The sequence below is a fragment of the Chiloscyllium punctatum genome, chromosome 47, assembly GCF_047496795.1.
Source record: "Chiloscyllium punctatum isolate Juve2018m chromosome 47, sChiPun1.3, whole genome shotgun sequence".
Taxonomy (NCBI): domain Eukaryota; kingdom Metazoa; phylum Chordata; class Chondrichthyes; order Orectolobiformes; family Hemiscylliidae; genus Chiloscyllium; species Chiloscyllium punctatum.
Genome location: NC_092785.1, coordinates 17,845,674 through 17,858,186, shown reverse-complemented (window position 1 = coordinate 17,858,186; position 12,513 = coordinate 17,845,674). Strand labels below are relative to the sequence as shown.

At 45.6% G+C, this 12,513-nt stretch overlaps 1 protein-coding gene across 2 annotated transcripts in view; it reads right to left on the bottom strand.

The window, feature by feature from the left end:
- LOC140468522 (uncharacterized) overlaps nucleotides 1–12,513 on the bottom strand; it is a 76,363-nt gene that overhangs the window by 5,247 nt on the left and 58,603 nt on the right. For both annotated transcript variants that reach the window (XM_072564607.1, XM_072564608.1), the window contains 2 exons: nucleotides 5,898–6,012; nucleotides 2,430–2,529 (listed from right to left, as the gene is read on the bottom strand). In XM_072564607.1, coding sequence (XP_072420708.1) covers nucleotides 2,430–2,529; nucleotides 5,898–6,012 — 215 coding nt within the window. The remainder of the gene's footprint in view (nucleotides 1–2,429; nucleotides 2,530–5,897; nucleotides 6,013–12,513) is intronic.

Sequence of the window (12,513 nt, the reverse complement as noted above, 5' to 3'; positions counted from 1 at the left end):
AGGGTTGTTTTCAGACTGAAGGCCTGTGACCAGTGAAGTGCCACAAGGATCGGTGCTGGGTCCTCTACTTTTTGTCATTTACATAAATGATTTGGATGTGAGCATAAGAGGTACAGTTAGTAAGTTTGCAGATGACACCAAAATTGGAGGTGTAGTGGAAAATGAAGAAGGTTACTTCAGATTACAACAGGATCTTGACCAGATGGGCCAATGGGCTGAGATGTGGCAGATGGAGTTTAATTCAGATTAATGCGAGGTGCTGCATTTTGGGAAAGCAAATCTTACAGGACTTATACACTTAATGGTGAGGTCCTAGGGAGTGTTGCTGAATAAAGAGATCTTGGAGTGCAGGTTCATAGCTCCTTGAAAGTGCAGTCGCAGGTAGATAGGATAGTGAAGGCGACGTTTGGTATGCTTTTCTTTATTTGTCAGAGTATTGAGTCCAGGGGTTGGGAGGCCATGTTGCGGCCTACAGGACATTGGTTAGGCCACTGTTGGAATATTGCAATTCTGGTCTCCTTCCAATCGGAAACATGTTGTGAAACTTGAAAGGGTTCAGAAAAGATTTACAAGGATGTTGCCAGGGTTGGAGGGTTTGGGCTATAGGGAGAGGCTGAACAGGCTGGGGCAGTTTTCCCTGGAGCATTGGAGGCTAAGGGGTGACCTTATAGAGATTTATAAAATTATGAGGGGCATGTATAGGGTAAATAGGCAAAGACTTTTCCCTGGGGTCGGTGAGTTCCGAACTAGAGGGCATAGGTTTAGGGTGAGAGGGAAAAGATAAGAAAGAAACCTAATGGGCAACCTTTTCACACAGAAGGTAGTACGTGAGTGGAATGAGCTGCCAGAGGATGTGGAGGAGGCTGGTACAATTGCAACAGTTGGATGGGTATATGAATAGGAAAGGTTTAGAGGGATGTGGGCCAGGTGCTGGCAGGTGAGACTAGATTGGGTTGGGATGGACGGGTTGGACCTAAGGGTCTGTTTCCGTGCTGTACGTCTCTATGACTCTATACACTCGAGATACGGAGGAGAGAAGGGGGCAGGAAGCCAATCAGAGTCATACAGCACAGAAAAAAAGGCCCTTCGTCCCGCAATTTGGCCATACCCACCAGGTTTCCTAAACTGATTTAGTTTGGTCCATATCCCTCTACCCTTTACTTTTCACATTTCTGTCCAAATGTCTGCCAAGTGTTGCAACTGTAACCTACCTCTACCACTGCCTCTGGCAGCTCATTGCATATGTGCATCACCCTCTGCGTGCAAAAAGTTGCCCCTTAGGTTCCTTTTAAATGTTCCCCCTCTCACCTTACAACCTACACCCTTTACCCTACCCTTGGGGAAATATTGCCTATTCACCTCATGATTTTGTAAACCTCTGTAAGGTCATTCCTCAGCCTGCTATGCCCTACCGAAAAAAAAAAGACCAAGGCAAAAGTGAGGACTGCTGGAAATCAGTGTCTAGAGTAGAGTGGCGTTGGAAAAGCAGAGCAGGTCAGGCAGCATTCGAAGAGCAGGAAAAATCGACGTTTTGGGTAATAGCCCTTCATCAAGAATGAAGGCAGGGAGCGTCCAGGGTGGAGAGATAAATTGGAGGGGGGGTGGGGCTGGGGGGGAAGGTAGCAAAGAGTACAATGTGTGGATAGGGTTGGGGATGAAGGTGATAGGTCAGAGAGGAGGGTGAAGTGGAGAGATGGGAAGGAAGATAGGCAGGTAGGACAGGTCATGAGGATGGTGCTGAGCTGGAAGGGTGGAACTGGGGTAAGGTGGGGGGAGGGGAAATGAGGAAACTGGTGAAGTCCACATTGACGCCCTGGGGCTGAAGTGTTCCGAGGCGGAAGATGACGCGTTCTTCCTCCAGGCAGCGGGTGGTGAGGGAGCGGCAGTGGAGGAGGTCCAGGACCTGCATGTCCTCGGCAGAGTGGGAGGGGGGAGTTGAAATGTTGAGCCATGGGGCAATGGGGTAATCGGTACAGGTGTCCGAGAGATGTTCCCCCAGCCTCTCCCTATAACTCAAACCCCCCCAAACCCCAGTAAAATCCTTGTAAGTCTTTTGCACCCGTTCCAGCTTAATAACACCCCTCCTGTTATGGTCAGGTTATTGTAGAAGGTGGGGTCGGGGGGGGGGGGGGGGGGGAAAGAGTTGGTTACACAGGCAGAATGCTGAGCTACAGAGGAGCGTGAGGAGCTGAAAAGCGAAAGGGGTTGGCGCAGACTGGGCAACAGTGGTGACCAGAAGGGAAAGGAGGTGCAAAGCAGGGAGAACATGGTGACAGAGGGGGAACTTACAAGAGAGTCGGAAGGAGAGAGTACATGGGAATTAACAGGGTTGAATGAAAATTGGCAGCAGGCTCAGGAACAGAGTGGGAGGGTGGGGGCAGGGGAGGGAAACTGAGCTCTGGAATTCTGCACAAGTCTTTGGTACTTACTGCAGCGGCTTCTCTCCTGTGTGGATCATTCTATGAACGGCCAAATTATGAGAACTCTTAAAGGCACGGGCACAATACTCGCAGATATAATCCCGCTGATCTGTCAGACACAAACAGAATGATCAAGGACAACAGGCCAGGGACAGAGAGAATATCATGTCAGACAAGCAGCAGAAATGGTTGCAGCAACACAGAATGACGATTAGTCATGCAGAGGGAAACAAAGTCAATTTCAAGTCTGAATGATGCAACTGATGAAGTTTCAACACTGGGGCGCAGCTAATTCCATTCCACGTTAGCTGGTGAAACAAGGATGGGTGGGGATATCGGCGCAGAGGAGGGGACAAAAGGAAAGAACAGCTCAAGTTCAGACTAGTCTGGCGAGAGAAACTGCTCTATGTGTTCATGAACGTGCCGGTGTAGCGAGGAGTCAGGAAGGGAAGATCCAAGAAAAGACATCAGGTTTCTGTGACAGCAAGGATTTTAGGAGGAGTCAAGGTCGATCATCCACTCTACTGTTCTGGTGGATGATGGTTACACTGGTCCTGGAGTCCATCGAACAAGAATGGGAGCCTGGAGATGAAAATTTTCTATTAGCACTCATGTCTGGATGTGGCAGGACTGGAGAGTCCTGAACCGACCTGTTCACTTGCCTGACATTAGCGTACGATCGAGTTTAGATAGTGGAGTAGACAATAGACAATAGACAATAGATGCAGGAGTAGGCCATTCTGCCCTTCGAGCCTGCACCGCCATTCAATATGATCATGGCTGATCATTCCTAATCAGTATCCTGTTCCAGCCTTATCTCCATACCCCTTGACTCCACTATCTTTAAGAGCTCTATCCAATTCTTTCTTAAATGAATCCAGAGACTGGGCCTCTGAGTAGTCACAGTGTCACTGAACCACTAAAACAGCGAATGTTCCAGGGAAATGGGTTCAAACCACAGCAACTGGTGGAATTTCAAGTCAATCGATAAATCTGGAATTAGAAGCTCAGTAATAATGACCATGACAAGATCACTGACTACTGCCAAACTGCATCTGATTCACCAATGGCCTTCAAAAGGACGAAAGCCACCATCCTTACTGGTCTAGCATAGATGTAGGTACAGATCTGCAGCAATGTGACTGACTCTCAACTGTGAAACTGCCCAGCAACCCACTTGATACCAGGATAATTGGGGATATAAATCAGATGCCAGTGTTAACAGCAACACCCATTCTCCACTGAGAGTGGGAGTGGGAGAGAGAGAGTGTGAGAAAATGGGCAGGGGGGGAGAAGAGGAAGGGGGAAAGTGGAGTAGATGGGGGGAAATAAGGGATGGAGAGAAAGAGAGAGGGGTCAGAGAGAGGGAGGGGGGGCGGAGAGAGGGAAGGGGGGCAGGAGAGGGGGAGTGGGAGGGGGGCAGAGAGAGAGGGAAGGGGGGGGGCAGAGAAAGGGAAGGGGGGGGCAGAGAGAGGGAAGGGGAGCAGGCGGAGAGAGGGAGGGGAGAAAGGGAAAGTGGGAGATTGAGACAGAGAAACAGGGAGGGGGAGAAAGAAAGAAAGAAATGCTGCTTCTATTGTTTAGCTGACATGTAGTCCTGTGTTGTACCTTCATCAGATTAGCAGCTCATTCTTCAACTCTGCCTGATACTACAGATGGGACCTTTCACACACTTGCCTGAATTAGGATTGATCCCCGCCACCCCCCTCCCACCACCATTTGATGGTGATATGGAATGAAGGATGTGCCAAAGCCAGAAACTTATGGACTGTGGAGGTAACCTTTCTGTTGCTCATACTTCACTGTGGCTGCTGAGCTTAGAGATGCACCATCTGTTATATCCTATTTAAAGTGTTGGCAGTGCCACACAATATGAAGGACCGAGCCCTCAGTGTAAAGACAGGACTACTTGTCCACAAGCACAGGCTCCGAACAATTCCATCATTAGAATTACCTGCAAGTAGTAGTTTGTTGGGAACAAGCTCATCTGCGTTTTCTCTCATTTTGGCTCTCTCATGATCCAATGCGACAGATAGATCCTTCAGGATTCAGCCAGGTCACTCAGTATTGGTGCCACTGAACCACTCTTGCAATGAAGTACCCATGCTCAGAACACATTTGGTTCCTGCTACCCTCCACTCTTCGTCCAAGTACTGTTCAACATGGAGGAGTGCTGAGCCAGTAATAGGGGAGAGAGGGTGGAAGAGGAGGAATTGGGCTTCCCTGCCCACATTTTACCTCATGTTTAGAGTCATAGAGCTGTACAATACAGAAACAGACCCTTCAGTCATACCTGTCCATGCCAACCCAATATCCTAAATTAATCTAGCCCCATTTGCCAGCACTTGGCCCATATCCCTCTGAATCCTTCCTTTTCATAAACCCACCCAGATTCCTTGAAAATGTTGTAATTGTACCAACCACCACCACTTCCTCTGATGGCTCATTTCGTACACTTACCACACTCTGCGTGAAAAAGTTACCCCTTGGGTCTCTTTTACTATCTTTCCCCCCCCCCCCCTCACCTTAAATCTGTGCCCTCTAGTTGCTGACTGCCCCAAAACTGGGGGAAAGACCTTGTCTGTTTACCATGTGCATGCCCCTCATGATTTTATAAACCTCTGTAAGGTCACCCCTCAGCCTCCTGACTATGTGGGTCTGCAGTGAGGACATTCCCAGGGATGACGCAGGCGCCAAGGATTTTGGCTGGAAGGCATGTCTCAGTAGGTTTGACTGATCTGCAGACCAACAGCTCCTGAGACTGACACAAAACCCCCCCCAGAATGTGAGGGCAACTTGAACGAATCGCTAGGGTTAGGCATTCCTTTCTCAGTTCTGATACCAGTGCCTAGATTAATGTTGAGCGCTGTAGTCTTCTGCAGGGATTGTACAACTGAGTGGTTTGCTGGCCTATTCCAGAGGGCAGCCAAGAGCAACCACACTGCTGTGGTCTGGAATCACATGGAAGTCCAACTGAGTAAAAACAGCAGATACTCTCCCCTCACATTAATTAGGTAAATGTGCTTTTATCTCAATCCACTGTCATCATTACTGGTCCTAGATTTTTCTCCTGAATTTATTTATTGAACTGAAATTAACAAATTTCTTCAGCCGTGATTTATCGAGATCATTAGTCTACTGGATGGCTAGTTCAGTTACATAACACGATCCTACCACACTGGCTGTGGCGTTGAGTTCATTGCTGATTAAGTTCATTTTGACTTGGACTGAAATGACTGAATGGGTTAGAATGTGGTATAATTAAGTATAATCCCAATGATGTCTGTGCAACTTCTGCCTTGGTTGCTTAGCTTCTGAATAATGCAGGATCCAGAATATGAACCTGAAAACAGAGCGTCTAGCAGTCTGCAAAACAGGGTTCCATACAGACTCAGGCCTTAACACTTGGCAACGACACTCCCCCCTCACACTAGCCAACCATAGAGTCCGTGCCCACCCGTGATTGCTGGTACATACCCGAGTGGTGCTTTGTGTGCCGTAGCAGCTGTTTCTGAAGTCGGAAAAGCCGGCCACAGGATGGATGTGGACACACGTACTTCTTCTTCAGCATGTGCTGATACCTCATGTGATGCTGAAAGAGGTTGACACACATTAGCACCATCCCGACGTACAGGGTTAACACGACAAATCCATTAGACAAGACCACAATGCAACATCCCATGCACAGCTGAAACAGTAACTCACTGTCACACGAGGAAGGGACATGCACAACGAGCAACTATAACGGCAACTAACAACAACACGCTGCAGCAACACACTGCAGCAATGCCAACACACACTGAGACGATAGTTTAACAGCAAGTCACTACCACAGAAGGATGGACGTATATAACCACATTCACAAAAGACTATATGAACTCATTTACCAGCAGAGTGACACTGTACTGCTAGTCTAGATTCTACATCAATCTTACAGCATGTACTTTAACCCTGTGTGCAATGTGCTGGAAGCACCACTTGGTATGTGTGTCTGTTCGTGTCCGTGTCTGCCTTCGCATCTCTGCCTGCATCTGTCTCTGCCAGTGTCTCGACCTGTGTGTGCCTGCGTGTCTCTGCCTACACCTGTGTGGGTGTGTGTTTTTGCGTGTGTGCGTGCTTGTGTTTTTGTGTGCGCGTGTGTGTTTGTTCGCACGCGTGCTTGTGTGCAATCCACAACTTGAACAGATAACTTGTCCAATATTTAGGTAGGGACACTCATCCTGGTTTCAGAGCTTTTTACTTTTGAATCACACCTTAAACAAGAGGGAAAGTGAACTTTCAGATTTCTGGGGAAGCAAACACAGCTTGAAACATTAAAAAGACCAGTACTTGAATTATACAGGGATGGTGGGTGACTTTGCCCAGGGAATACTGTCCCAACTAAACACCCAATAATCAGTTATGGAAGGGTTTTTTTTTGGGGGGGGGTGGCGGTGTGTGGAGGGTGGAGGGGGAGGAGGAGGAGGAAGAGGTTGGTGGGAGAAATGGGGAGAGACAACCAGAGAATGATTGCCCCTGGATTTGAGACAGACAAAACATGCAGTGACCCTGCTTCTCCCCAGCTCCCCCCAATCACTGGCTCCCTCTCCATCACGGTGAAGCAGCAATTTCGATTGGTTCCACAATGTCATGGAGACCTAACCGAAAGGGAGGGGAAGGTAAATGGGTGCAGCTACTGGGGCCCAAATTTCCACTATGATTGGGCAGGGCTTATCGTTTTACTGGTCATCCTGGCACCACTTAATTCTGTTTCGGTATTTTGACTTGTCGCTCGAGGGTTGAGTGAGTACGTATTTGGTTTGCCGCCTATATCTACCACAAAGTCAAGGGCGAGCTTGAAGATTGCGCACCGAAAAAGGACTTTCAACTACATTTATACTGATTACATTCTCCATCGGCAACTTGTCTCATTTCAACAACAAATCTCTTTCACAAAGTTCCTTTTATATTGTTACTTAAAATCGGATTCTCTTAATCCTGAACTTCATTTAGTTTTGTTCATTCCTGTTAATTGACTTTGTGCAAAGTAGTTAGAATTCTCAGTTTGGAAGCAAGTATGGAGACTTACTGGTAGTAAATTAACATATGTATCTTATTTACAGATATTTAGTTGATATTCATACATTTAGTATGTATGCATACATCTTTGGTTATTATGCTGAAGATGAAAAGTCTAAAACAATACAAAGTCATGTCACTGGTATGACTACACAATTTGATAAACAGTAGTGAGAATGAAAGTGAGAAGGAGCTCTTGGGGGGAAAATTGCAAGGAAAGTAAAGAAGACAGAACCTTGTAAAAGACACAGAAGCATCTCAACTCGGATCACGGTGTGAAATACTGCAGGTGGGCTACAGGAAATAAATCCCAGAGTGCAGCTCTTTCTGTGCCTTCAAAGTAATTGACTGACTAAACAGTGCACAGGGTTGTCCCCAGAGTTTGGAAAAAGTTGTAGCTGGAGGATCCAAGCCATCAAGAGCTGAGCTGGGCTGCTTCTGGAGAAGTCGCCATCTTGGTGAAAACCATGGTCCTCTCAGGATGGTTGGGAGCACCCATCCGCTTGGAATTACAGCTAAATTCTTGAACAAGAAAGGAGCTAGAATTCTGAGGAAGTTTAAACCCTAAGGCTTAACATAAGTTGGCCATTTAGCATTTTGAGGGCTCCTCTGCCATTCAATGGGATCATGGTTGATCTGATAATCCTCAACTCCACTGTTTTGCTTTTTCCCAATAACCCTTTGTTCCCTTACTGAAAAATTGATCTCAGCTTTGAACACACTGAAAGACCGAGCCTCAGCCAGCTTCTGTGGTAACGAGTTCCACAGATTTAATATCCTCAGCAAGTAAATTCCTTATCTGTCTCTTCAGTGAGAGACCATTTATTCAGAGACTATGATCTCTGGTCTTAGACACTCCCACAAGGGGAGCCAACTTATCTGTAACTACCCTGTCAAGTTTCCTACGAACTTTGCATGGTTCTGTAAGGTCACTTCTTAAACTTCAATCAAATTTCTTTAAGACAGTCCCTCCATACCAGATATCAGCCAAATAGCCAGCATCCAATGCCAGTTGAATATTCAGTTCTCCATTTGAATAATAGTCAACTTATTTATTCTTCCTGCCAAAGTACATAAACTCACATTTCCCCACATTACTCCCTATCTACCAAGTTTTTTCCCCCACTCACTTAACCTGTTCACATCCATACTTTAAATCATCCTCATCGCTGGCCTCCCAAACTGATTTTTTTTTTCAGGCCATTCACAAACTCAGGAAGAGTACATTCACTTTTCTCATTCAAGTCATTTCTATTTATTCTAAGTGAGTGTGGCGCGAGCACTGATTCTTGTGGTAGTCCACTAGTTCGATCTTTATGTCTTCATTGTCTACACGAAGGGTGCCAAAAGACTGGAGGATAGTAAATGTTGTCCTCTTGTTCAAGGAGAGTAGAGACAACCCTGGTAATTATAGACCATTGAGCCTTACTGCAGTTGTGGGTAAAGAGATAGGATTTAATCATCACCTAAAGAGAAATAAGTTGATTAGGAGCAGTCAACAAGGTTTTGTGAAGGGTAGGTCGTGCTTCACAAGCTTTATTGAGATCTTTGAGATGGTGACCAAACAGGTGGATGAGGGTAAAGCGGTTGATGTAGTGTATTTGGATTTCAGTAAGGCATTTGAGAAGGTTCACCATGGTAAGCTATTGTACGAAATACAGGGACACAGGATTGACGGTGATTTAGCGGTTTGGTTCAGAACTTGGATAGCTGAAAGAAGACAGAGGGTAGTGGCTAATGGGAAATATTCATCCTTGAGTTCAGTTACTACTGGTGTACAGCAAGGATCTGTTTTGGGGCCACTGCTGTTTGTCATTTTTATACATGATCCAGATGAGGGCATCGAAGGATGTGTTAGTAAATTTGCAGATGACACGAAGGTCAGTGGAGTTGTGGATAGTGCAGAAGAATGTTGCAGGTTACAGAGGGACATAGATATGCTGCAGAGCTGGGCTGAGAGGTGGCAAATAGAGCTTAATGCGGGAAAGTGAGGGGTGATTCTTCGGAAAGAGCAACAGCAATAAGAGTCTGGGCTAATGGTAAGATTCTTGGCACTGTAGATGAGCAGAGAGATCTTGGTGTCCTTGTACATAGATCGTGAAAGTTGCCACTCAAGTTGATAGGGCTGTTAAGAAGGCAGTGTGTTCACTTTTATTGGTAGAGGGATCGAGTTTTGGAACCAAAAAGTCATGCTGCAGCTGTACAAAACTCAGGTGCGGCCGCATTTGGATTATTGCATATAGTTCTGGTCACCGCATTACAGGAAGGATGTGGAAGCTTTGGAAAGGGTTCAGAGGAGACTTACTTGGATGTTGCCTGGTTTATGAAGAAAAGCTGAAGGACTTGAGGCTGTTTTCAATAGAGAGAAGGTTGAGAGGTGACTCAATTGCAACATACAAGATAATCAGAGGGTTAGATCGGATGGACAGTGAAAGCTTTTTTTCCACTGGATGGTGATGGCTAGCACAAGGGGACATAGTTTTAAATTAAGGGGTGATAAATATAGGACAGATGTCAGAAGTAGTTTCTTTAGTCAGAGTAGTAGGGGCGTGGAACACACTGCCTGCAACAGTAGTAGACTCACCGACTTCAATGGCATTTATATGATGACTGGATAAACATGTGGATAACAATGGAATAGTGTAGGATAGATGGGCTTCAGATTAGTTCCACAGGTTGACACAACATCGAGGACCGAAGGGTCTATACTGCGCTGTCATGTTCTATGTAGTTATAGGTTGCTTTCTGAGATGACTTGCCCTGCTTATCCCAACTCTATGTCTTCCATTATTAAGCCAATCCTCTCTCCACACTATGTGCTATCTCCAACACACTTACTAATGAAGAAGCCAAAGGTGTGGTACTTTATTAAACACCTTTTGAAAATCCAAGTGCATTTCATCCACTGCTTCCCTGTATCTCTCCTGCTAGTTACCTTGTTCAAGAATTCTAATAAATTAGTCAGGCATCATTTCTCTTGCAAGAAGCCACACTCACCCTGCTTGATTATACAAATATGCACTTCTAAATGCTGTAATATCACATCCTTTATGTTTTAACATTTTGCCTATAACAGACATTGAGCTAAGTGGCCCACAATTACCTGTGTTTTGCCTGCTTTGCTCATTGAACAGAAATGGCAGCTTTCTAATCCTTTGGGACTTTCCAAGAATCAAAGGATTCCTGAAAGCTTAATACCAGTGCATCGACTATCTTGGTAGCGAATTCCTTCAATATCTTAAAAATGTATCCTACCAGGTTCCATGGAACTTATCAGCCTTTAGCCCCATTAGTTTCCTTCCCACGTTTTCTCTAATATTTGTCATTGTATTTATCTCCTCTCCTCCTTTTGCCTGTTGATTACTTAGAAATTTTGGAATGCGATTCACATCTCCTACTATGAAGACTAATGCAAAGTATTTATTCCACTTATCTGCTATTCCCTACTCCCCATTATTTCCCCAACCTTGTTCTTTAAAGGGCCTATGTTCACTTTAGATTGCTGCCTACAAAGAACAAAGAAAACTTACAGCCCAGTATCAGGCCCTTCAGCCTTCCAAGCCTGAGCCGCTCCAAATCTACTGTCTAAACCCGTCGCCCAATTCCTAAGCAGCTGTATCCCTCTGCTCCCCACCGACTCATGCATCTGTCCAGCTCACACTTGTCTGGATTGAACTCCATCTGCCACTTTTCCGCCTAACTCTCCAGTCTATTTATGTCTTCCTGTATTCTCTGACACTCCCTTATGCTTTCTGCTACTCCACCAATCTTCGTGTCATCTGCAAACTTGCTGATCATACCAACAGTGCCCTCTTCCAGATCATTTATGCATATCACAAACCACAGTGGCCCCAGCACTGACCCCTGTGGGACACCACTGGTCATGAATCTACCGGGCCTGCCTCTACCACCTCTGCCGGTAACGCATTCCAAACACCCACCACCCTCTGTGTGTAAAGTACTTGCCGTGTGTATCCCCCTTAAACTTTTCACCAATCACCTTGAAAACGTGACCTCTCGTTAATGAATTCTTCACCCTGGGAAAAAGCTTATCTCTTCATGATTTTGTAAACCTCAAACAGGTCCCCCCTCAATCTCCTTTTTTCTAATGAAAACCAACCTAACCTATTCAACCTCTCTCCATAGCTAGCACCTTTCGTAAACCGTCTCTGCACCCTCTCCAAAGCATCCACAACCTTTTGGTAATGTGGTGACCAGAACTGTACACAGTATTCTAAATGCAGCCGCACCAATATCTTTGTACAATTTTAACATGACCTGTCAGCTCTTATACTCAATACACCGTCCAATGAAAGCAAGCATACTATATGTCTTCTTGACCACTCTATCCACCTATGCAACCTTCAGGGTACAATGGACCTGAACTCCCAGATTTCTCTGTTCATCAACTTTTCCCAAGGCTCTTCTGTTCATTGTATAATTTGCTCTAGAATTAGGCTTGCCCAAATGCATCACCTCACACTTGTCTGAACTGAACTACAGCTGCCACTTTTCTGCCTAACTCTCCAGACTATTTATGTTCTCCTGTATTCTCTGACAGTCCCTTATGCTTTCTGCTACTCTACCAATCCTCGTGTCATCTGCAAACTTGCTGATCATACTAACAGTGCTCTCTTCCAGATCATTTATGTGTATCAGAAACAACAGTGGCCCCAGCACTGACCCCTGTGGAACACCACTGGTCACCTTTCTCCATTTCAAGAAACTCTTTTCAACTACTACTGTCTCCTGTTGCTCATCCAGTTCTTTATCCACCTAGCTAGAACGCCCTACACACCATGTGACTTCACTTTCTCTATTATTTTACCATGGGGAACCTTATCAAACACCTTACTAAAGTCCACGTATACAACATCAACAGCGCTTCATCTATCAACTTGGTCACTTCCTCAAATAACTCTACTAAGTTGGTAAGGCACGATCTCCCCAGCACAAAACCATGTTGCCTATCACTGATAATCCCATTCTTTTCTAAATAAGATAGATCCTATCCCTCAGTACCTTCTCCAGCAAC